Genomic DNA, 26,275 nt, shown 5'->3' on the forward strand with positions numbered 1-26,275 from the left:
GTCCTCATACGATGCTGGTAGTTCAATCTTGTATTGTAGGCATTTTCACCAATGCGTTTGAGAACTTTGAATGGTCCATCAGCTCTAGGCTTGAGCTTAGCAAATTGTCCTCGCGGGAAAGGCTCCTTTCGAATGAAGGATATGTTTAGAGAGAGAATTTCATTTCTAACGGTGTTAAGCTCCGTTAAGTAGAGGGGGGTATTTGGCGCGATTTTGTCACGTTGAGGTAGTAAACAACTCTGACCCTGACTATAGGATCATATAGGCGATAGGGACACCAACGTCCGGGGGAATTTGGTACTTAACCCTTCATAAAATTTAAATTTGATTAAATACAATTTAACTTTATTTTTTTCTTATTTTTTATTTTCTTTCTTCGATTTTTTGGTTTGGTTCGATTTTTATTCTAAAAATTTCAATTTTTAAGTTCAATTTATTCAATTAATTTGATTCGGTTCGATTTAAAAAAATAGATATAAATTTAGTTTGATTTAATTAGGTTTTAGCAAAAAGCGAATGTACACCCCTACCAAAAATAACCCGCCGCACACATTCTCCTAGAAATCTCATAGGAGATTTTTGTAAAAGTATTTCGATATTAGTTTATAATCCTTTATCAAATCATTGATATAAATGAAACCATATGATGCTGGTGGGCTTGGATCCAAAAGTGGAGAGAACGTTTCCTACCGCTCAATGAAGTCACTATTAGTAACTGATTTCTAATGGAAAAACATAAGAAACACGTTGTCATTTGTTTGTTAGGCAAATTGCAAATCAGAATTTAAAACCCAAGATACATGCAAAAAAATAGAATAAAATAAAAAAATCGAAGAAAAAGGCCATATTGCGGACATGCTAAATTGCGTCGTAATGGCCTTGGCTATGCAGAGATAATCGTCTAACATCAAACAGAAGAGAGGATGAGCAAACATCTTTTCCCCCTAGTATATTTAAATAATTATTATCTTCATGAAAGCAACACATACAAGTAAAAAGTGGCGTGATAGATAAATAAAATACATGCAAAATTTGATCTCTTCATCATCCCAGCTTTCAGCCTTGATTTTGCCACGCATCTAAACCACCAGTAGTTACGTTGATTTCTTAAAGAGAATGGTACGGCACATAGCCTAACGCCCCAGTCAGGTTATTTACCACATCCCTGCACCTACTTAGTAGATTCAGAAGCTGTTGCGAAATGTCATTTTTAGGTAATAGCTCAACGCCACCCACATCAACCGGATGTTTCTGCAACTGATGACTAGGCGAAGGCGAAGGTGAAGGCATAGGCAAAGGCGTAACGATACACTCTGGACCAAATTTAGGCAAATTCTTACTAGTAACATCTGTAGAATGTGTAGTAGTATATGATGATGACGGTGCACCCTCAGGATAACTAGAAGAAACTTGTTCAGTCTTGCTACCTCCCTCCCCTCCCAAAATAAACTTTACACGAGTACCTCTACCATTGCCATTACCAACATCTTCGCTACATGGTTTCTTCAGGCACGACTTCAGCTGCTGCGACTGCACAGGAATTCTACTGGCTGTCCTCTGTTCAGCAGCAGCAGCAGCAGCCGCCGGGGGGGCCTCTCTAGGCTTTGAGATGCCTTCCTTCTGAAGCTTGACTGGTTCTGCTTCCACTGCTTTGTCTCTCACTTCCCTGATGTAGGCCCTCACGTTCCTGCTCCCAAACAGATTGTCGCTTCCGAGAGCATGTTCCAGAGCCGCTTCTGCGTCGACCTTATGCTGATAGACCAGGCGACATGTGTATGTCTCCCAAAACACTCGGGTGGCTGAATGGTCCAGAGGACCAAAACGAGCAAACTTTGCTCTCAGATGAGCACTAGATGGAAGCGCTGCACCAGCAGGAAACTTCATGACTAGCATAGTTGGATCAGCCGATCTTACTGGCTTCTGCATCCTCTGGCTGGATTCTAGTTTGGGTGCCTTTGATGATGCCGGCAAAGCATTCTTAGCACGCATTTCCTTCACATCTTCCCCTCGCTGGGGTTCGTTGGACCTCTGCAGAGTCTTCTTGTCCACGGAGACTAATTTTGGGTCATCTATTATCTTCTTTTTCTTCTTCTTCTTAATGTCTGTAATGTCTTCTGAATCAATAAGTTTCTTCCTCGTGTTAGTATCCTCTGGGTCACCAAGCTTCCTCTTTTTCTTAACTGCATCTGGACGAATCGGTGGACCATGTTTCCTACCACCTTTGGTTGGATCATCAGGCCTGATGAGAGTTCTCTTGAGCTTCATGGTTGGCTTATCGCGAGTTTTCTCAGGAGGAACGTGCAAAGCAGTAGAAGGTGCTTTACTGGAATTAGTGGCACCCTTCTCTGTCTCATCTGGTGGCAATAAAACCAAGCTCTTCTGATAGACAGCAGAGCGATACTTCAAGAACAATGGGAAGACAGTTGCTTGGCAGCTCCTCTCCACTCCATGAAAGGGATTGATGGCAAGAGCACGCAGGTCTTCCAGTACCGCTGGAAGCTCTTTTTCTCCAAGGTCAATGGACATCTTTGCTTCCGATGATGAGGCGAGGGCTACAAAACCATCATTCTTCTGATTGTCCAGCTGGTTATCAGTGGCACTAAGTGGAATATCAAGTGGCACTCCAGAGACTTTTTCCACTGCTTCTCCACTGTTAATGTTGGCAGGGGGCAACTTTGCTGCATCCAAAGTGGCTTGATTTATTATTTCTTTCTTTATCTTCTTCTTCTTCTTATTCACAGTTACATTCTCAGAACTCAATTCCCCCGATGGTTGCTCAGTCATTATTTCTTTCTTCCTCTTCTTTTTCTTTATAACCAGGGTTGCATTTTCATTGCTCAATTCCCCAGCATGCCGCTTCAGTAACTTTGGCTTTTTCGACTTACCTTCAAGAACTTTCTTGGAGCCATCCAAAGGTTTTACATCACCCACCATGGATGCCTGGTCTGCGCCCTCTTTGATGTCCAAAGGTTTTACATCACCCACCATGGATGCCTGGTCTGTGCCCTCTTTGATGTCAGATACACGTGTCTCAGATAACCCTGATCCATCTAACAAAACTGGATAAGCAGGGCCTACTTGGCCCGAACTTGTTTTCTTGGTCCTAACGTGGATGGCTTCGTCTCTTCGTTTAAATATATATTTGTCCTTTTCCACTTGATCCTTCGTTTTGGTAGGCTTTATAGGGTTTTTCTTCTTACCAAGGGAATCGGAAGTCACCAGTCGGCCACTCAAAGGAGCTGAGCAACATAAAGACTAAAAAAGATGAGAAGAAAGCCGAAACAGTGAACAGGAAAGCTCAAATTATTTAAAACATAAACACTATTGCAGTTGACAACTTGACAAGAGAGAAAAACTGCATTTCAATACCAAAACAGTAAAGAGCACAAATTTAACAAAACTCCAAATCGTGCCAAATCGAAAATCAGAGACTTGTGGGCATACTTATCTCAGCTGTGATCAAGCATAAATTAACTAACAATCAAGATCATCTGATAGAAACTGGCAGCAACCACAAATAGGTGGAATAATCAAGAAAAAATCAATAATAAAAATTGATCAAACGAGATCTTCAAGATCCAGAAAAATTGGGCCATTGGTCCTCAATCAACATAATCAGTCATACAGGACAGTACAGGAAGCAGGAAAGCATGTAATCTTTACTTATTTAGATATGAATCATAAACATAAACAGATAAAAATTGTTCAAAAGAGAACGCCATCGCAGCGTATAATGAAAGAGCAACTCGAGGAAGATTGTTCCTGCAAACAGCCAATGATTGGCAATTTATTCTACACGTGACAATAAGCTATCAAACTAGCCTTTGACTAAATGTAAATTAGTATGTTAAATAATCAATCTTGACCAACAGAACATTCACACCAATGTTTGTAACAGGGTTAGCATACAAAATGAAAAAGAATTCAAGAATAATCATTTTAAAGAAGGTTAATGTTGGGCACGGAGATTAAGACGAGTGTAGTTAGTGTATAAAGTGAGTTGGTGGAAGATACAATGTTGTGAAAATCGCTTGAGGCGAGGCGTCACACAATCCGCTTCAAAATTACGCTTTTATTGATTTTTCAATACTGAGCGCCTTTTCTTATTGAGGCACCGCCTCAAGGCTCTGAGGCAGTAAGGCGGAGAGGCTAGTATGAGGCGGTGATGATATCTTTATCAAACTATCCTTTTTTAGATTGCAATTTATTGTCAGCCGCAATTTTACTATGAAAAAGGGCCCACTCAAACCCATTATAATATAACCTTAATTATACATTCAAGTATCAGTAAATAATAACTTTGCATGACAAGTCAAGAGAAATGAGCAGCAGCCAACGCCCATCTCCTCATTTTCATAGCAGCTTTCTCAGCCTCTCTTGGTTCAGTTCCAAAATTTAAGACTTATAAACTTATGAACTCTTTTCAGCTTTTATTTTGATTATTTTAAAACTTATAAACTCATGAATTTTATTATGATTTTTTTTTCTAGGTGTGAGGCTTACACCTCAACCTGCCTCAAGGCTTACCGCCTTGCCTCAACGAGGCAAAACGCCTCAATCCCGCCTTAAGCTTTTCACAACATTGGGAAGATATTTAAGGATTATTTTTAAGTGAGTTGGTGCATAAAGTGAGTTGGGCCCACTGTTAATAACATTTCAAATGGTTAATTTTTTACTAAAAAGGGTGTGGGATGTCCCAATATAGTAATTGGGACATTATTAATGGGACAGAGGGAGTATATAAGTTCAGATGCTCATAGAACAAATTAATTTGACAGAGCAACAAAAAAATTGCATCAAGCTAATAAAAGAACAAATAAAAACACACCCAGAAAAGTGAACCATTCATTACTAAAGCAACAGAACTGTACTTTTTTTTATCTTCTTTCTAACTTCTGTAATAACAAGAGCGAGCTGAAACATGACAGTAACTTTTTCATGAGTGAAGCTGGAGAGCAAATACACAATTTCAATTCTACTGAGTTTAAAGCTACAACACTCTCAATACTATCTCTTCAGAATCATCTAAGTGAAGCTCCAGTAGTTTGCTACAAGTTACAGTGTCCTCTGCATGATTAGATGATCCACAATCCAAAGCCCACGGAAAAGGTAAATCTCAATAAAGCCGCATTTCTAATGGCCAAGGTCCCATTTCATGGCCAATCATTTAAGATACAAATCATTTTTAGTTTTTTAAAATCTCTGAACGCAAAACCTACTCAACAAAAATTGCTAATGGGGATTCAAGTAAACAAATTAAAATCCCAGTCAACACTGTACACCTTTTACCCTATATCAAAAGCAATCTCCTTAAGAAGTTGCTTGATGGGCATGTAGATGAAAGAGTTAGATTCTCCTTTTTGATAGAAGGCTAATCCAACCATCCAAGCATTGTTTAGCCAAAAATAAGCATATAATAAATAAACTGAGTGAACTTTCAGACTGTGCTTCCAAGAAAGGGGTACATGAATAGTAACATCCCATAGCTTAAGAGCAACCATGCGAGTTAACTTATGAGCCGAAGCAAAAGGCAATAATACTAATTCTATATAAAGGGTAAATAGTGACATACAATAACCAGTGTGAAAATTGACCTAGGACCATTCCTAGAACTAGAGGAATACCTAGGAAGGATTAATAGAAATCATGAGAACAAGTATAAGTAACTTAGCAATTATTTACTTGTATGCTTCGAGATAAACAGGAAAAACAAATGGATACTGCATGAAATTAGGAAAAAAATACAAAATGGAAGAGATCAATAATGGCATAAATTACTGCATGAAAAAAATAGCAATTAGGAATCAGCAAATAAGATGAATTTAAGAACTGGAGGATGCACCTCCTAAAAGACATTGGAGAAAACAGCTCATAGGAGTATATAGTTTTCTCAATTTTCATATAGCAAATAATTATAAAGTGCACGCTTTACAAGTGAATGAAGATACAATATTTCAATCCCATCAATCTTCATATCTTAACTACATCTGACAATACAGCACGCATCCTCAAAATTATAATGAAAAGGTACTTCAAGATCCTTCATATCCTACCTTATCCTTATCATGCATCAACTAAGTTTCATGTTTTATGATCTTTTTGTGTTACCAAAAACAACTTAATATATTTGTTCGGCCAAGCTTTAGCTGGGAAGAAAAACGCAACAGGTGTGCAATCTTATACAAGATCATGAAACACAAAATATTCCAAAATATCATGCAGGAATACCTCTAGACGGGTTCACAGCCATTGGGGCAGTTGGCCGGGAAGGCCGCACTGGTGTTGTTCCAAAGGCTTGTGCATATGTCTCATCAAACTCCTCGAACAATGCCCTCCTGCATGCCAAGGCCGTGGCCTTGTTCTTAATAAACTCAATGGTCTGATCCCGGGGTGCCAAAGGTGTCAATGCCAATTGTTTGACCAACGAAAGCATCTCATTTGGATGAAAACTATTCCTTGCCTTATTTATCTGCCTCAAAGAATAAACAACTGGCTCATAGTCCCCCACATCAACAACAAAGTAGTCCTCCACACTGGAGGGCCAGAAATTGAACTCATTCCCGCACCGGCATGCCAAACCCAAGGCTCGTCTTCGGGACAGCTCGTCTACAGCTTCTGTCACTGCCTTCAAAAAAGGCCGCGAAGAAGTCTGCTGCGACTTCTCCAAGAAGTTCTCTTCAAAGGGGATTAATTCTGCCGGATCATACCAGCCATAGCTACTGTCCCCAAAAAATGCTACCAAGACATGGCCCTCCCGCTTGCTTCTATGAACAGATGGAGAAGCGAGTGCCTCATTGTAAATGTGCCCCGGCCACCACGGGTGTGATTTCACCTTTCCCCACACCATATCTCCAATTTCATAACCATATCCAACAGCTTCATTTGCTCCTTTCGATGCGAACTGATCAAATTCCGATAACATCGAATCATAATCATGCACAGAGCCTTTTGCTTTCCTCTTCTTAGTCTTCTTTGAAACAGAAGAACTAGGTTGATTCCTCGCATCTCCTCCTCCGCTTGCATCACTAATTCCAATATCCGCATCTTCTGGCTTCAAAGCCGTATACTCATTAAAATCATCAGAAAACCTCTCTTCAACTGGTTTATCTTCATCGGCAGGTGAAACTCCAGCTGATTCTGCGATAGAACCCGCTGTATTGGATCCCGAACGTTCGGCAGAATCGCCGCCGCTGGTTGAAGGGGCTGTCTGGTCTTCTTCTCTTACGGTGTCGTTCTCCCGGCTTGAAGGCGACCCGGGACCGCCGTTGCTGCTGGCGCTCATCGCGAATATCGTCCCATACACCGAGAGCCGATCTGTTTCAGCCCGAATCACTAAACCGCAATTTCAAACAAGGAAGAATTGATAATTATCCGAATCACAGTATTTGAATTTGGGGGAAAAACTAGAACCCTAGGACTAGGAGAAGGAACGGGGGGGAGTAGTGCGTCGTGACTTGTGAAACATGGAAAAGTATGAGTGGCTTAGCTACGCAATAACACGTAATATGTTTAAGTGCGACTATGCTTTTATCTAGGATGCACGACTTATGTATAATTTAAAAAATAAATAAATTACATAAAATTATCAAAATGTTATTTACGAGTTAAATTAGTTAATAATAAAAATAATTTTTTTGTTAACATAAAATTATAAACTCAATGAATATAATATTAAATCTAGGATTTGATTGCATGTAAATACACGAAATATACCTAAATTCTAGTTTTTAACCAACTTCATTTTCAATTAATTTATAAATAAACTTTGAAGTTTTTGGAATTCAGCATAATTAAAATTTCCGCAATATTTTATCATATGCAGACGCCATAATTTTATTACATGGATGCAATAGTAATAGGGACCATTGTGAAAGATTGCTTGGATACTTGATACAAAAAGAATTTGATGAAAGCTCAAGTTATGATATAGGAGCTTTTAAGAATGTTTTTGGATATTAATGATAGATTATTAGTGTAGATTTTGTTTGATTTACATTACAAGCAATAAAAAAAGAAATTTTCCGTTGTTGTTTAGCATGTAAACTGATCGATATAAACTGATTTTGTAGATATGTTTTTGTTTTAATTTTTTTTTTTTTCAGTTTGCATCATTGACAATCTTCTAAATCAACAATCACATAAGAGCATCCACTATGGTGCTACCCATAGTGGATGCCACGTGTGTGTCATCTCATCTACTACCTCCTTTTTCAACTACCCTATATTCTCTCCACTATAGCACTACCTCACTTTTAACTATTCATGGACCCCACTATCATTATTATTTTACCACTATATATCTATACATATATATGTTTTTAATTTTGTATTATATTTTATTTTAATAAAATTAATATAATTATATGAATAAATTAATTTATTTAAATTTGATTATTGGAAAATTTGCCCGTTATACTTTTTTCAAATTCAAGTAGCAGATTTTTCAAAAAGCTCTTCAAAAAAATTAGCTGATAAAAAGTTCACTATGTATCAATTTTTTTTTATTATTATTTGAAACCTCCAATATTGATCAATTATTAAAAAGAAGAAAAAAATCGAAAAAGATGAAAAATACATTGAAAATGAAAACAAGAGTAAAGAAAAAGCACGAAAAATGAAAAAGTGGATGAGAGAGAAACTATTTGGGCCCACTTTTTCTCTCAACTACCGAGTTCTTGCAGGAGCACCCATTTCTTATTTTGTTCCCTTGAATTGTGTTCCACTATGGTGGAACCTGCTTCTTATTTTGCCACATAGATATAAGACCCTCCCATAGTGGATGGCCTAAGACTACTCCTAGTGGTGACCGTGAGGCGGGGTCACCACAAAAGACAAAACATTTTCTTTAATTAAAATAAATAGAAAATCATGCAAATATGGTGACCAAGCACGTCTGCCGCATTGCAAGTCATGCCCAACTTTAATTCTTGTTATGCCATGTGTCCAATTTTAAGTGGTCCGCCAAGTTTTTTTTTAAATAACATTTAATATTAATTTATTTTTGATAAAAAAATATATTAAATTTTTTATTATTTTTAGCTCTATAAATAGAACATAATTTTGCTGTATTTTCACACATAATTCAATATATAAGCATTCTTCAATTGTATTTTAAAATTTCACATATTGTACTTTGATTTATTTAATTTCAGTTATGTGTTTAATTCTTCTAATCTTCATTTATGATTGAGTGATGTATCAATTATAATACATGACAATGCTAAATTTTAATATCATTCTATAAATTTTAATATAATATATGACAATGTTTAATTATAATATGATTTACAATTTTTAATTTTACAAGTTTATTTTATTAAATATAATAAATAAATATTTAATTTTAATTTATATTTTATTTTAGATATTAGATAATTTAAAAATAAAGTGAAAAGAAAAAATATGTAGATTGGGTTGGTGTCACCATTGGAAGTAAAAATTATATTAGGTTGTGGGTTGTGTAGATGGATGAGAGAGAAATAAATATTTTATTAAAAAGTGGAGTAAGATTGAGTTAGATGAGTGTCATGACTGTGGGTAGTCTAATAGATGCATATTCATTGGTTATACCTCCGTAAGTAGGATAAGATATCATAGTGGTTGTGTGTGTGTGTTGGTTGACTCAACTCAAAACACTATTGAATTGACTCGCAATCGTACGAGGTCAATTGTAGTGGATAAGCTAACCCAAGTCGTCTCTCAGGGAAGGTTAAGCAGGGTGTTCTCTCGTGTTGCACACAGATAACAGAAAATAAACCTAAACACTCTAATAAATATTTTGGGTCTGACACTCTCTCTCCTTATGCGCATAATTGAAATAAAGCATGTAAAATTATCTAGGCAAAAATCAAATATAAATAAGCAATAAAGAAATAACATGTAAATCTACGCTAAGGTTCTTGAGAAAAAGTAGTAATTCATTAAAATAATCGCGCAGCAAAAATAACAATTATCTCGACAGCAGACGAAATTATTAACCAGAATAAATCTAACAAGAGCATAAACGATAAATAAGAAATACTGTAAAATCATAAATCCAGAATTTATCTAGGCAATAAATAAAATCTCTTACTACGAATTATTCTAGGTGTAAGAATGAAATATGAAAACGAATAAACCCTAACTAAGAAAATGGTGTCTAGAGCTTTCTGTCTAAGATCTGGACTGGCGTCTGGAAAAGTGTAAGTGTACCCTAGGAAATGAGAAGTCCTTCCTTTTATATTCTGAAAAATGTAAAATACGTTTCTTTTATTTTCTCTTAAAATTGAACGCGTCAAAGGTGAGGACGCTGGCAAAAATGCGCGGCCGGAGGGCAAATTGTGCGCGGGCGTGGGGGAAGAGGCAGCGCCCGCTGAGCGCTAGGCGAATGCGCGGGCGTGGAGAAGAGGCACTCAGGCGCTGGGAAATGCCCTCGGGCGCTGGGAAATGCTTGGATCCGTTTTCGCCTACGAACTCCTATCCAGACGATCTATAATTCTTCTTAAGACCAATCAACCGAATTCAAACTCCATATTTGTCCACTAATTAATCAATTAGAGCATCAAATCCTGAGACAACAAAATAAGCACATAAGCTCAAATCAATCAATTACTGAGTGAACGAGATCAAAAATATAAACTCATAGCACACCTAAACACCCATAGAATCATCACAAAATAGGACTAAATATTGGTCTAGAGATAAGTGGTTAATGCCCAAAAGTTGAGGTCATGGGTTCGAATCCACTGTGGTACGGTATTTAAATATCTTTATTTACTTATGTAATTTTTCAAAAATAAAATAAAATATCCTAGTGGTAGTTCAACCTCACAACAAATAGGCAACAAAAAGCAAAAATGGGCAGATCGATCTGTTGGGTCCCGGAAGGTCTAGAATAGGTGTATGGGGAGGGAATACACCTAAAGGCAGTTTTTCAAAATCAAACACAATACAACCTTTAACTAGTTAACTGATACTGAAAAGTATGACTCATGAACCAGCTAACGAAAGGTTGAAGACTGATACTGAAAAACACTTCAGTAAAGATATCAGTTAACACTTATAGAGCTTTAGTCTTGGATTGAACAGAGAAGTGTTATGAATTTTATTGACTATTCGAAGAATTATCAGTTAGACTAATAACACACGTAGCAGAAAACTTTGTCTTTTGAAAAAACCTTTTAGAAACACGTTGTCAGGTTAAAGTTTCACTTTGCGATTAGTCAGTTTCAGTTAAGAACATTTGTGCACTGATAAGAAAGTAAATCTGAGCGATAAATGACAAAGGGATTTTTACGTGGTTCGGAATCCAATTCCTACGTCTACGGTCATTTGATCACACTGACAAACACTCGGGGCTTATGCTTACGGGTGCACAACAAACCTTGAACTGAAGATACACTTTTCAGTACCAACACACTAGGTTGGATTTCTCAATCACTTAGCACGCACTGGGTACTAAGATCTCTTTGGAGTCAGAACACTGGTCTGAACTCCACACAACTCAAACACTATTTTCGCTCAGTTGAAAGGAGGTTCGAAAACTACCAACTAGATCATAGAGAACAGGCTCTCTGTAATCAGTAACTTAGGCTTTGGATAAACAATATTTGCCTAAGGTTCTAAGAGAATATATGTAATCAACAATGAACTGGTTTTGGCTTTGCGATTCTCTTCTTCTATTCAAACTTTGGAAGGCTTTTATTGGCTGAGTTGCAATTTCTCCAGCGTTACAGCTTATGTATTTGAATCGATGAATATTGAAGTGATCATCGAGCTCTATTTATTGGAGAGGTCTTGAATAGATCCGTTGGCGGAGATGGTCTTTAAGAATTCATCCGTTGGAGAGTAATTCGAATTTTGGTGAGGCTTCAATCTTCGAGGTTCCTTATTTTGGTGAGAAACGGCTACTCAGGTACAGGAGGTAAAGCGCCTCTGAAAAGGTAATCACCAAAAAGGAATGCTCTGCAGAGAAAGGACGATCCTCTGTATCTCTGCATTTAATGCGGCTGTACTTTGATTGTGTGGCTTCCTTTTAACATTGGAGTTTCAGTCCGAGGAAGAATGTCAACTGATACTTGACTTTAGTATCAGTCCGCTGATTCCACGTAGCCAGCATTAGATGAATCAGTCATAACTGATTCTTCAGTTGAGAAACTCGTTCTAGTCAAATATCAGTATTTGACTCTGCCTTTAATCGCGAACATCAGTCGTGTTCTTCAGTCCTTCGTTTTTCATTCTTCATTCCTCCGGTCTTTAGTCTTCAGTCTTCAGAACACTAAACAACTAGAAGATGAACTCCAACACTTGAGTTCGAAAGGTTCTAGTCTATTACAAATAAAACTTAAGGATTTTGGTATCATCAAAACTAGGGCTAGGATATTTCATTAAATTCCCAACAATTTTCCCCTTTTTGATGATGCCAAAACCATACAATCAGTTCTAAGACAAAAGGCGACTGAAAGCAAAAAGCAAGTTACTAAACAGGGTGAATACTATTCCCCCTTAACAAGATAACCTATAAACTTGTACACAGAGGAAAAACTGAACAGTTAAAGAACAGAACGAAAACATAACTGAAATAAGTAATCAGAGCCTGGACAAAAAGATATTGTCTTCAGGTTGAGATCAAAAGGAGTTGTATTTTCATTTCAAAATAACTGATGAGAAATCAGTTGAGGTACAGAGCAGAACATAAGAAAAGAAAATATAGAGAAAACACAACACTGAAAAGTGTTGGACTCCAGCTTGATCTTCATCTTTTTCTTCTTGTTGTTGTTCCATTATTTGTTTCTTCTTCAACACTTATTTTTCATTGACTCGAGGTCTTTCTGGTTCGTCTCCCTTTTGAGCTTCTGGTGATCCTTTTGCTTTACCAGCTTCAGTCTCAGATGGTTTTTCTTTGCATTCTTTTCCTCCTTTTTGGCAACATCAAAAGGGAAGGATGACTGATGATGAAAGCTATGATCGGACGATACCCAACGCCGTTTCTCAGAACCCCGTGAGAAGATTCGAGAGGAGTTTGAGCTGAGGTGACTCAGAAGAGAAAGATGCCAGTAGGTGAGGGAAATGATGAGGGATAAAGAAGAAGAGCGTGGATGTGGAGAAGAAAGTGAGAGATATAGGTGGGTATGCATAGCTCTTGTGAAAAGACAAAGAAGAGCGGCTATGCATACGGACCTTAAAGGGTGGAAATAAGGTTTGAGATGGAGAGGGAGAGAGACAAGGTGGGATGGGTGTGAGAGGTGAAAATCGAATCAGTGACAGTCGTGAGGACTAGCACTGTCGATTTGCCGACACAAGGTCTATGTTGAGAAGATAATGTGTGCAGAAGATGCCGGCAGACAACGAGTGAGGGCTCGTTGTTGTTGCATGCCATGGAGGAATACAAGATACGTGAGATGAGCTTGATAACCAGTTGAAGTAACTTTTGGAGATTGTTACTTCAACTTGTATCCCCCTGAAGCTTAGAAGCTTCTTGGCGTCCGGCGTTATGATGGAAGACACTCGAATCTCCGGATACAAGTGAGAGAAGATAGGAACTTGGCGTCAAAGAATTGCAACATTCCAGTGGTATAGTTCTATATAGACTAGGTAGGCGAGCGTCATTTTCCCACTCCATGACTTCTTCATCATTGGTCTATCCTAGTTTGGAACAAGAGTTTTCTGTAAAAAGAATGTTCTCACAGAAAAGTCTGTGGAAGATGGTAAGTTGTGATGAGGAAAAGTTTGAAGGCATAAGGTATTTAAAATGCTAGAATTGTGAAGAATTTTCGATTTTGCTGCCTTAAACCAATTTTAATAGAAAACTTCACGCCCGCCGTCTCTGCAGGAGACGTGTACCTCAAAAGTAGAGAAAATTAAATTAATGATTCTTGTCAAATCAGTGAAATTTGCAAGATTTTGTAGCAGAGGCAGGTGAAAAGGCAGAACAAATCGAGATATTTTAAAGCTAACATAAGAGATTTTGTCCAGCAAGGATAATTCAGTTAAAGTTTCCAACAACCAGTTGAAAGATAAAAAAAATTATTTATCTGTTGGAAAGTTGATTAAACAAAGGTGAAAGTTCATAACTGAAATAACCGATATACTGCATAATTTGAAATACTTACTGCTCGATTGATCATTGTAGTCAGTCAATACCACGTCAACAGATGAACTGTTGAGATCAGTTCCCCCCTAAGAAGACACATCTTCTTGGGTTGCTCAATCCTCTGGATTTAGTAATCCGATCCTTCCACATAGATCATTGAATCTATCTTCCGGAATAGCCTTGGTCAGCAAGTCGGCTCTTTGAATGCTTGTATGAATATTCACAACTGAAACATCCTTCTTTTTCACATGATCACGGATGAAGTGATGACGTATTGAGATGTGTTTACATCTGGAGTGATGTACAGGATTCTCCGTGATTGCAATAGCATTAGAGCTGTCGCAATAGATGGAGACTTCCCTTTCTTCGACCCTGTAGTCTTTTAGTTGTTGGACTAACCAAAGAATTTGTGAACAACAACTTCCCGCAGCAACATATTCATCTTTAGTTGTAGAGGTGGCGACTGAAGTCTGCTTTTTTGAAAACCAAGAGATAAGCTTGTTGCCTAAGAATTGACAGGTGCCGGAAGTTGATTTCCTATCAATTTTGCATCCTGCAAAATCTGAGTCTGAGTATCTCGAAAGCTTGAAGTTGTCGTTAGCTGGATACCAAAGACCTATATTGGGTGTGCTTTTGAGATATCTTAGAAATGCACTTTGCAGCATCTATATGAGCTTCCTTTGGATCTGATTGATATCTCGCACAAACTCCGACTGCAAATGCTATGTCTGGTCTGCTAGCAGTCAAATAAAGTAGTGAACCAATGATTTCTCTGTATTAGTTGAAGATACAAATTTTCCTTCATTTTCTGGATCCACTTTCCAGTTGGTGTTCATTGGAATCTTCACTAACTTCATGTGTTGAATCCCAAACTTGTTGATCAGTTCCTTGGCATACTTTGACTGATTGATCAGTATCTCTTCTTTGGTCTGCTTTACTTGTAATCACAGAAAGAAATTCATTTATTCCATCATTGACATCTGGAATTTGTTTATCATAATGTCAGCAAACTTTTTGCACATTTGATCGGATTTGGATCCGAAGATGATGTCATCAACGTAAATTTGAACAAGTATGAGTTCCTCTCCTTCTTTCAGTGTGAAAAGAGTTCTGTCCACTGACCCCTTCTTGAATCCTTGTTCAATCAGATACTCAGAGAGAGTATCATACCATGCTCTTAGTGCTTGCTTCAAACCATAGAGCACTTTCTTCAGCTTGTACACCTTATCTGGTCCAACAACTTCAAATCCTGGAGGCTGTTCCACTTAAACTTCATCAGTGAGCACTCCGTTGAGAAATGCACACTTCACATCCATTTGGTGTACTTTGAATCTCTTATGAGCGGCGTAGGCTAAGAAAAGTCTGACTGCTTCTATTCTTGCAATAGGGGGAAAGGTTTCATCATAGTCAATTATTTCTTCTTGACTGTATCCTTTGGCCACAAGCCTAGCTTTGTTTCTCACCACATTTCCTCTTCCATCCTTTCTATTTTTGAAAATCCATTTCAATCCAACAACTTTTGCATGATCTGGGCGATCCACAAGTTCCCAAATTGAATTCCTGTTGAATTCATTTAGTTCTTCTTGTCAGAGCTTCTTCAACATCTTTAGGTTCTGCTTCTAACAAGAAATAACTGAAATTTTCATCTTCATTGATGCAGTTCTGGTTGATGTCGGAGACGAGGTTGCACAGTGATCTTCGAGTCTTCACTCCGGCTGATGGTTCTCCAATAATGTTGTCTTTAGAATGCAGTTCAAACCATCTTCTATACTTCTTTACTTCTTCTGGTGAATGTGGAGGTTCTTCAGTCAGGATAGATCGCGGTCCTTCATTTGACTGTTGTTGTGTGTTGCCTTCAGTTGTTTCTTAAGCGGGGGAGTGTTGGACTGGTGGTGTAGTAGGTTCTAAATGCTCTTTAGTTGTAGCATTTCCGGTTTCTCCAGTCGCCGGTGTTCCCCTTTGACTGATGCCTTCAGTAGCAACTCCAGTTGGACCTTCAGTCCTTTTACTGATCTTCTGATACTGGAGTTTTTCAGTATCTTCATCTCTTCCTGGTCCCCACACCAACACTTCAGTAGGTTCGGTTAGGGGTGAGCAGATTTTCAAAAAAATCGAAGACCGAACCGAACCGAAAATATTTTGGTTAAAATGGTTCGGATAATTCTGTTTTTTTGGACTATTCAGTTTTCTGGGAACAAATTTTGAAAATTCGGTTTTCAGTCGGTTTGGTTTTTTTTAAACCGAACCGACCGAAAAAACCGAAATATATATATTTATATATTTATGTATTATATATTATTTATATTTTAACACCACACTTATTCATTTAATGGGAACATTCCATAATCAAAATTTCAAAACCCATTCCATTCGTGCCCTAACCCAGCGCCGCAGCTGAAGGAATATTAAACGGAATTAATACTCGATTTGCCCGAAGATCGTTTCTTGGATTATTATTAATTTATCATACAACGATTAATCCCTAACATGCCCCTATGAATTTAAGTGCTGCACGTTGGAGTTCAGAAATACCTGAAGAATTCAGAAGAATTCGTCAAATTCGCAGCTGAACAGACTAGTCAGCTTCAAGCCTTCGTTTGAAGCCTCAAACGTTCTCAAATCGTATTTTGCCAGAAATACGACTTCTTCGTCTTCGAGAGGTATTTCCGCGGCCGCCTGTTTTGCCTGAATCGGAGTTCTGTGGAGGAAGTTATGGCCGTTCTCCCGAAACTGCCAGAACTTGATTTCCTGCGAAAATCTAACTCCAGCTCAGATCTTCTGAACTGTATCCCGCTCAGCTTTCACCGTTGGATGGACAACGAGTTGTGAAAGTCCCAAGAGAGAATTCTGCCTTTCACGCTAGCGTCGCTCTGTGCTCTCATAACCCTAATATTTTGTTGTGTGTGTATTTTTCCTGAGAGCAGACAGCTGTATTTAAATAAATAAATACGTGTGGGCGTCAGTTTCTTAGTGTTAGGCGTTTTCTCCCTCTGCTAGGGCAAGGGGACTTTGGGCCAGTCCAGGGACCAGATACAAGGAATAAAGATGGGCCTCAAATAAATTAATTCTCCATGGTCAGTCCAGACCATAATTAATTTATAAATATTAGTTCATTCCACTAGAGAACCAATACTGACTTACCCCTTTATTGCCGGTGATGAGTCGGGGCTTGTATTTAGACTTATTAAATCTCCGTATTTAAAATATTCGACATCCATTAATTAATTACAGCTCTGACAGCTTAAATTAATTAATCTCTTTGTAATCCTTAAGTAGTACCACTCAAACCTTATTATTGCGCCTGAACTTAATCAACCTGCAGGGTTTGACGCAATAAACCTTATTGAGTTCCTTAAGGGGATGTCATTAGCCTATACCAAATACGGGTACTAATACAGATAACCAAATATCATATATTGACCGCTATCACCCAAGATACAGAGTACTCAAGTTACTATATAACTCTCACCCATAGTAAGTCAAAGTGATATACGAATCAACATATATATTTGAAATCTTATTAGTATTAAGATTCTATTAAGTCACCGAGATCTTTGATTCTTCACTTAAGTCAGATAGAAGAATACATGTCACTGTGGTCCTATCAATACGTTATGACGTACCAGTATAGACAAGTAGTCAAGACAAACTACTTCCATCTATACCGCAGCCTAAACCGATGACTCGTCCTGAAGTCATCTCGGCTGTGATCATTTTGTATCTCTTAAGGTTATTCCAATTATATGGTCTTCTGTGATCTACAACACACCATATAATCTACTTATAAAGAGATAAGGGACATACATGTGCAATCATGAACACAATCAGATAAGAGATTAGATAGTGGTAACAGGAAACATTGTATACAAGCATAAAACGTTCTTGCTTTACAGTATACAAATCCAACAGCAGCCAACCTTTCTGCTTCTCCATTCCTCCAATTCAATTTTAACCCTAGTCTCAGCAGCCGTGGTGCCGCCAAGTTGCCGACCATCGTCGATCTTCTCCACCACAACCCCACATGGCTGACGGCTCTCTCCACTTTCCAATTCTGCATCCGTCGTCGGCCTTATCACTTCTCTCTCTTTCGTTAACTGCTTCGACCACAAATCGACAAGGTACTGAGCCTTATCTTATTTCTCTCTCATTAATTGGTTCGACAACAGCCCACAGGCCCCGCACTATCTCTTCTTCTCTTTCATCATAGATTCTTCAATAGCTAGTTGCAATGTAAGTTCTTAGATTGTTATGTGTAAATGTTTAATTGTTTAATTGTAGATGATACAATTCAGGAGATGTTTAATTTTTGCAGATGTCTCAAGCAAATGGAAAATCAGGAGATGATATTACTCAAGCTGCACCTCCAGTTGAAAATCCTCTTCCAGTCGGTAAAACTAAGAAATGAAGAACTATGGCAAAAAGGTCAGAATGTTGGGAACATTTTCAACCTTTTGTTGATCCAGATGATAATAGTACGAAAGCTAGGTGCATACATTGTACTAGGGTTTTTTGTAGTGATTCGAGTAAGAATGGTACTGCTTCACTTAACAATCACATGAAAAATTGCAAAAAAATGCTTGCAAGTAATGATCTTAAACAGAAGCTATTGAATTTTCAGTCCGATCTGTCAGATTCAAGCATAACACTTGGTACTTGGAAGTTTGATCAGGAAGCTATTAGAAAGGATTTAGCTCATATGGTTATTGTCGATGAGTTGCCTTTTAAATTTGTTGAAAATGAAGGGTTTCAGCACTTTCTTTCAGTAGCTTGCCCTAGGTTTAGGATTCCATCAAGGTGGACTGTTTCACGTGATTGTTTTCAGCTGTATATGGATGAAAAAAGTTTGCTAAAGGCATTATTAAAATCCACCAAACAAAGAGTCTGTCTTATCACAGATACATGGTATTCTTTGCAAAGAATGAATTACATGTGTCTCACTGTCCATTATATTGACAATGACTGGATTTTGCATAAAAAGATAATCAATTTTGTACAATTTCTAGTCATAAAGGCAAAGACATTGGTTGGAAAATTGAGAAATGCTTGCATGAATGGGGGATTGAGAGAGTGTTCACTATCACTGCAGATAATGCTTCTTCTAATGATACTGCAATTTCTTATTTGAAAGATCAAATGTGTCAATGGGGGACTAACATTAGAAATTGTGAGCATATTCATATGAGATGCATTCCTCATGTAATAAATTTGGTGGTGCGAGATGGGCTGAAAGAGATTGGTAAATCTGTTGATAAGATTAGAAGTGCTGTGCGTTTTGTTAGACAATCACCTGCTAGGTTGAAGAAGTTTATGGAATGTTGTGAGCATGAAAAAATCTCAACCAAACGTTTGTTGTGCTTGGATGTTTCTACTAGATGGAACTCGACATATTTAATGTTGGATGCTGCCCTTAAATCTGAGAAAACATTTTCTAAGTTTGATTTACAAGATCGAATGTATAGAATTGATCTGGAGAGTGATGAAGGGGTTCCTGGTAAGACGGACTGGCAGAAAGCAAATAGAATGTTGAGCTTTTTGAAAGTGTTTTATGAGATAACTTGTAAAATTTCTGGATCTTTATATGTGACATCGAATATCTTTCTTCATGAGATTTATAAGATGCATTGTTTGTTGGATGCTTGGACAAAAGATATAGATCTAGAATTGAGCAAGATGTCACTTAATATGAAATCTAAATTTGATAAATACTGGGGAGATCCAAGGAAGATGAATAAAGTGATATTCATTGCTGTTATTCTTGATCATCGGTACAAATTAGCATGGGTCCAATATGCTTTATGTGTTATGTATGGTGATGATTTGGGTATATCCTTGGCAAAAGAGTTGGAAAATGAAATAGTTGCCATGTGTAATGTCTACAAGCCACCAAATGTCTAGGAGAAAAATAGTGGCCAACAAGATCAAGATGTGTTGATGTCAACTGATCTGGACAATCAAGATCGAACTGCGCAAGTGTTGAGTAGGATAGATGCTCAATGCAAAAGCTTCCATAAGAAGGGTGGTAATGATTTGGATAAGTATCTTAAAGAAGATATTGAGGAAGATGTGACTGCCTTTGATATTTTAGGCTGGTGGAGATTGTATGCATCTAGGTATCCAGTTCTAGAGTTGTCGAATATCTCATTTGTGGTCAAGATTGGCTTCGAAAATCCAAGACTCCAATTAATGTTGAAGAACTTCTTGAAGATGTTGATAGATTTGAAGAAGGTATTAACATATTTTATGTGCATTAGTTTCTTATTTTTAAAAATTTGAATTTGTTTGGAACTTTTGTAACTTGTATTTTATTTTGTAGGTTTACGAACTTTAGCAAAAGAAATTTCAACGGACTGAATCATTTTTATGTCCAAGTTGAATTGAAGTTGCTGTCAATTCCATAGTAAGTTGATGCCAAGTTGTAGGTTTTTTTAAGTGTTGTTGTTGTTCTTGTTGCTGTTGTTCAGTTTTTTAAGTGTTGCTGCTGTTCAGATTTTGCTGCTGTTCAGATTTTGATGTTGTTTTTGTTGCTGTTCCTGTTCAGATTTTGCTGCTGTTCTTGTTGCTTGGAAATTGGAATAGCTCGTTGCTGCAAGAATTTGTTTATCCTAAATTGTTATGAACAATTGAAGCACTTTTGTCTATTTCTATTGTTATTTGTTTAGTGATCATTAACAATTTCCTGAAGATTGGATTGTCTAAGTTTATATGAAACTGATTCCGTTCATTTCTACTGTTTTTTTATTTATATTGGTAGTTCCTTCAGTGTCTCACTTTTACAAAACTGCTGAATCAGTTTTATTTATATTTCTATCCAAAACTGCTGAATCAGTTTTGGTAGTTCCTTCAGTGTCTCACTTTTCCTGTAGAGAAAAATAATCCAAGTGTATCGAGAATAATCATCTACAACTACTAAGGTGTATTTTCTACCGTTATAACTTCTGGGAGACACTGGACCAAAAAGATCCATGTGAAGCAGTTGAAGAATTCTTTTAGAGGAGTATCCTATTTTTGACTTGAACGAAGTCCTGATTTGCTTTCCTCTTGGACATGCTTCACATTCTTGCTGTTTCTGAAACACAATAGAAAGCAAACCTTCTACCAGTTGATGTTTAGTAAGTTTGTTGATCGTTTTGAAGTTGAGGTGGTTGAGCCTTCTATGCCATAGCCAGTTGAGCTCTGAGCTGCTCTTGCTGATGAGGCACGTTTCAGGTGGGCTATCTTCCCATGATACAAAGTAGAGATTTCCTTACCTGATTCATCTCAGCAGCACATTCTTCTGGTTGTTTCTTACAGTGAGCTCATCCTTCATGATCTTCACTGCGAATTCACTGTCACAAAATTGACTCACAGACAACAAGTTATGTTTAAGACCAGAAACATTCCTAACATTACTGATACGGGCGTTACCCATGTTGAGTACACCATAGCCTTTTATTTCGCCTAGTGAGTTATCACCGAATGTAACTTTTGATCCAGCTTTCTCAACGTATTGTGTGAGATATTCTTTATAGCCCGTCATGTGCTTCGAGCAGCCGTTGTCCAGGTACCATGTTTTGATTGAAGCTTTAACTTCTTCTTTCTTCTTGTGTTTCCTGGTTTTGTCCTGCAAGGAATAGTTATTTTAGGTACTCAATCAATGTTTGGCTCCTTCAACATTAGTCATTGTTCCTTTTGGAACTCAAATCTGCTTCAGAACTGGTCGTCACGCTGGTCCTCTGTGGTTGACTGGTCGTCTGATTGAAGCTGTTGATACTTTAGTTGGCACATGCGCCTTCGTTGGTTGAGCTTTTTTCTTTGGAGCCTCGTTCTTGTAGTAGTTTTGTCTGTTGTGAACTGGAGGTCTGAAGGAATATTAAATTTAATTAATACTCGATTTGCCCGATGATCGTCTCTTGGATTATCTAAATTCACCATACATCGATTAAACCTAGCATGCTCCTATTAATTTAAGTGCTGCACCTTGGAGTTAAAATCAATTACTTGTGAATTGAACGCAGAGGTTATTGAGAATTGAATCAAAGACTCCAGTTCTGACCCAATTCGTCACTGAACAGGTCATCCAACTTCAATGCTCTGTTTGACCCTTAAAGGACCTCCAATTGTATTTTTGGCAGAAATACGACTTCTTCGTCTTCAAAAGAGTTTTCTGTGGCTGCCTGTTTCACCTCAATCGGAGTTCTGTAGAGGAAGTTATGGCTGTTTTTCGGAGACTGCCAGAACTTGGTTTCCTACGAAAAACTGACTCCAACTCAGATCTTTTGAACTATATCCCGCTCAGTTCCCAACGTTGGATGGACAACGAACTATGAGAACTCCCGGAGAATTTGACCCGTATAGTTGGCGCCTCCTTATTGCTCTGCTCTCTAAAACCCTAATTTTTGTGTGTCTTATTCTGAGAGCAGATATCTGTATTTAAAGACAAAACACAGACCTAGGGCCTTAATAACTATAGTAGGCGACTCCTACTGGGCTCAGGAGACTTTGGGCCAGTCCAGAGATCAGATACAAGGAATAAAGATGGGCCTCAAATGAATTACTAATTCTTATGATCAGCCCAGATCATAATTAATTCATAAATATTAATTCATTCCACTAGAGAATCAATATTGACTTACCCCTTTATTGCCGATGATGAGTCGACGCTTGTATTTAGACTTATCGAACCCCCGTATTTAAGATATCTAACATCCATTAATTAATTAAAGCTTCTGACAGCTTATATTAATTAATTTCTTATTAATCCTTAAGTAGTACCACTCAACCTTATTATTGCACTTGAACTTAATCAACCTGCAGGGTTTAGTGCAATAAACCTTTTGAGCTCCTTAAGGGGATGTTATCATCCTATACCAGATACGGTCACCTAATACAAACTATCAAATGTCATATATAAATTGCTATCACCCAAGATACAGAGTACTCAAGTTAATATGTAACTCTCACCCATAGTAAGTCAAAGTGATACACAAATTTATATAAACACCTGAAATCTTATTAGGATTTAGGTCTCATTAAGTCACCGAGATCTTGATTCACCATTTAGGTCAGACAGAAGAATACATCTCACTGTGATCCTATCAATACGTTTACACGGACCAGTATAGACAAGTAGCCAAGACAAACTACTTCCATCTATACTGCAACCTAAACCAACAACTCGTCCTAGAGTCGTCTCGGCTGTGATAAATTTTATATCTCATAAGATTATTTCAATATTATATGGTCTTCTGTGATCTACAACACACCATATAATCTACTTATATAGAGATATTTGGACATACATATGCAATTATGAACAATTCAGATAGGAGATTAGGTAGTGAACTCAGGAATCATTGTATACAAGCATAAAAGTTCTTGCTTTCAGTATACAAATCCAACAAGGTCTCCTTTGCTTCATTGTGTATCTTCCTTGAGATACATAAGTCATTTTTGACTGATGGTGTCTTGACTGATACTCAGGAGCATAGAACTGATGTTGTCCAGTCACATGATGTTGTGAGTGAAATTGAGCTCGCCTGGACTTGTCATTGTCTTGTCTCCATGGCTGCCGCTCTTTCCTGAACTGAACTGGTTTCAGTTGCTGATAGCTCTTGTTGGTCTTCCCCCTTAACTGATAAGGAGGACTCCATTTCTTTGCTCCATGGGCTTGCTGTTGCTTCAGTCTTGATGTTCCTTCGACATACTTTAACTGGAATCTGCTCTCCAGTCTTTTCAGGAAGGAAAACTGATTTGGTGCCTCCTTTGCTCGTTTGATGTTCCGTGGAGGACGAACATTCTGATTCACCATCATATTTCTCTTTATGATTTCTTCTTTGTCATAATCCCTTGGTTCTTTTGTAGAATTGTCATCAGATGCTTCAGCTGCATCCTGGATTATGACCTTCTTTTCTTTATCAGCTCTAATCACCTTGCCTTCTATACTTTCCACAAGTGATCTTGATGGAAAGTTGTCCATTAGAGGATAGTCCTTCATACAGTCCTTGACTGTTTGCTCCAATTTGTAATTGAGACTCTTAATTTCATGAGAGGCCATCTCACATTCTTCTGTTGATTTCTTAAGTTGGACTTTCAGTTGGTGATTCTCCAAGATCAGTTCATCGAGACAGTTTTCATCTAGATAGTGGATGACTATTTCTTTCTTGAACTGGTCTCGACTGATCTCTTCTTTCATTTTTTGATTCTGTTGCATGATGTTCTCGAACATCGCTCTTAACTGTCGATGATCAATCATGAGCTGATCATACTCATCAATTTCATTTGCTGAGCTGTCTCCAAAATCTGAGATATCTTCTGTACACATCAAGGAGTTATCAGTGTAAAAAGTTCTAGAGTAAGAGTTTACCTCAGGCCCATCCATTCCGTTGTCATAGCTGTTGCCTGAGTTGTCAGCCATGCATTCAGCATCCTTGGCCATGAAGGCTTGGCTCTTGTCATCTGAGCTGGTGGAGTTGAAGGCGGATGATCCAGATGCATATTCAGAAGATCCAGCATCTTCAGCTACCATTGCTTTCTGCTTTGCATGCCATCGATCCTTCTTAGCTATTAGCTCTTAGCTCTTTACGCTCTTCTTGTGTTAATTCAGGGCATTCTGATTTGTAGTGCCCTTTCTTTCTGCATCCAAAGCATTCCACATCCTTGAGATCTGTTGCGAAGGATTTCTTTTCTTCGTTTCTTTCTGTGGAGTATATGGGCTTGTGTTCTCTTTCTCTTCCCTTGAAGTGTTTCTTGTGAAACTTTCTGTACTTGCGGAATTTGGATTCCATCTTGTTGAACCTTTCAGTTAATAGAGCATATTGACTGAAGAAGTCCTCTGGGTTTAGTTCAGTTGGTTCCTTCGACTGCTTCTTGCTCTCCTTTGCTGAAGCTTTCAGTGCAGCTCCTTTTGATGTCGATGGAGCATCTTCAACTGATCCTCCGGCTTTCTTGGTTTCTCGATTTTTTTGAATATCAAATTCATTTGCTACTAGATCAGAGAAGAGCTTGTTGGTTGTTAGCATGTTGAATCCAGGTTTGTTCTGATGAGCGACCGCATAAATTTGCCATTTGCCTCGCGGGAGGGCTCGTAGAATTTTTAGGTTAATTTTTCGTTGGGTATACTTGTCCTTTGAGATGGATTGAACCTCATTCAAGATTTGATTGAATCTGTGCTCCATCTCTTCACCAGATTTGTTCTTGAGCATCAGGAAGGAGTTGAACTTTTGACAAGCTATGGATAACTTATTTTCTTTTATCTCATCTGATCCGACGCACATTCCTTCGAGAATGTCCCACATCTCTTTAGCGGTTGTGAATTTGATGATCTTGGTGATATATTTGTCTAGGACTGTTCCGGAGATGATGCTCTTGGCGAAATTGTCCAACTCATCTTGTTTTCTCTCTTCAGTGGTGAAGTCGGCCTTGTCTTTGATCTGAACTTCATCGAAGAGATTCTTTGTGGGGTCAAGGGGAGTCCTCTTGACTGTTTCTGTAATGATGATTGCCCCTCTGGTGATGACTTCCCACATTCGGCAGTGTTGAGCATTGAGATAGCTCTCTAGCCGGAATCTCCAAATATCGTATTTTTCAATACTGTACATTGGGAGTGATGAAGCTCTGTTGTGGTTAGTTTCCATAGTTCAAGAAAAGAAAGATATACAGAAAAAGAACGCAAGAAACACTTTTAAAACGAAAAAGATTTTAAGATCTTCTTTTTGACAAATGATCTAGTCCAGTAGAACCGGATCAAAGCAAATCGTTCTTGCGAACAACCTGCTCTGATACCAATTGTTGGGTCCCGGAAGGTCTAGAATAGATGTATGGGGGGGAGGAATACACCTAAAGGCAATTTTTTTAAATCAAACACAATACAACCTTTAATAGTTAACTGATACTGAAAAGTATAACTCATGAACCAGTTAACGAAAGGTTGAAGACTGATACTGAAAAATACTTCAGTAAAGATAACAGTTAAAGTCAAGACTTTAACTGATACACTCGTAGAGCTTCAGTCTTGGATTCAACAGAGAAGTGTTATGAATCTTACTGACTATCCGAAGAATTATCAGTTAGACTAATAACACACGCAGCAGAAAACTTTGTCTTTTGAAAAAGCTTTTTAAAAACACGTTGTCAGGTTAAAGATTCACTTTGCGATTAGTCAGTTTCAGTTAAGAATATTTGTGCACAGATAAGAAAGTAAAACTGAAAGCGATAAACGATAAAAGG

At 37.9% G+C, this 26,275-nt stretch overlaps 1 protein-coding gene across 2 annotated transcripts; it reads right to left on the reverse strand.

Moving 5' to 3' along the window:
• Positions 1-902: 902 nt before the first annotated feature.
• LOC130996917 (PWWP domain-containing protein 1-like) lies at positions 903-7,500 on the reverse strand. Of its 2 annotated transcripts, XM_057922190.1 has the most exons (3): positions 6,229-7,490; positions 2,970-3,239; positions 903-2,915 (listed from the first exon to the last, which is right to left on the reverse strand). In XM_057922190.1, the coding sequence occupies exons 1-3, from the start codon at positions 7,280-7,282 to the stop codon at positions 1,108-1,110; spliced, it is 3,132 nt and encodes a 1,043-aa protein (XP_057778173.1). In that variant the 5' UTR covers positions 7,283-7,490; the 3' UTR covers positions 903-1,107. The 2 variants fall into 2 exon arrangements, with proteins under 2 accessions (XP_057778173.1, XP_057778172.1); XM_057922189.1 differs by having other exon boundaries at positions 903-3,239; positions 6,229-7,500.
• Between the last annotated feature and the right edge of the window lie 18,775 nt (positions 7,501-26,275).

This window comes from Salvia miltiorrhiza, chromosome 8 (assembly GCF_028751815.1).
Source record: "Salvia miltiorrhiza cultivar Shanhuang (shh) chromosome 8, IMPLAD_Smil_shh, whole genome shotgun sequence".
NCBI lineage: Eukaryota > Viridiplantae > Streptophyta > Magnoliopsida > Lamiales > Lamiaceae > Salvia > Salvia miltiorrhiza.

Bases quoted from the DNA above. Each gene is read 5' to 3' on its own strand.
- LOC130996917 (XM_057922189.1), bottom strand. From the start codon at position 7,282: ATGAGCGCCAGCAGCAACGGCGGTCCCGGGTCGCCTTCAAGCCGGGAG. The intron at 3,240-6,228 runs GTATTCCTGCAT...TATGTTGCTCAG, and splicing joins GGCTGTGAACCCGTCTAGAG to CTCCTTTGAGTGGCCGACTG.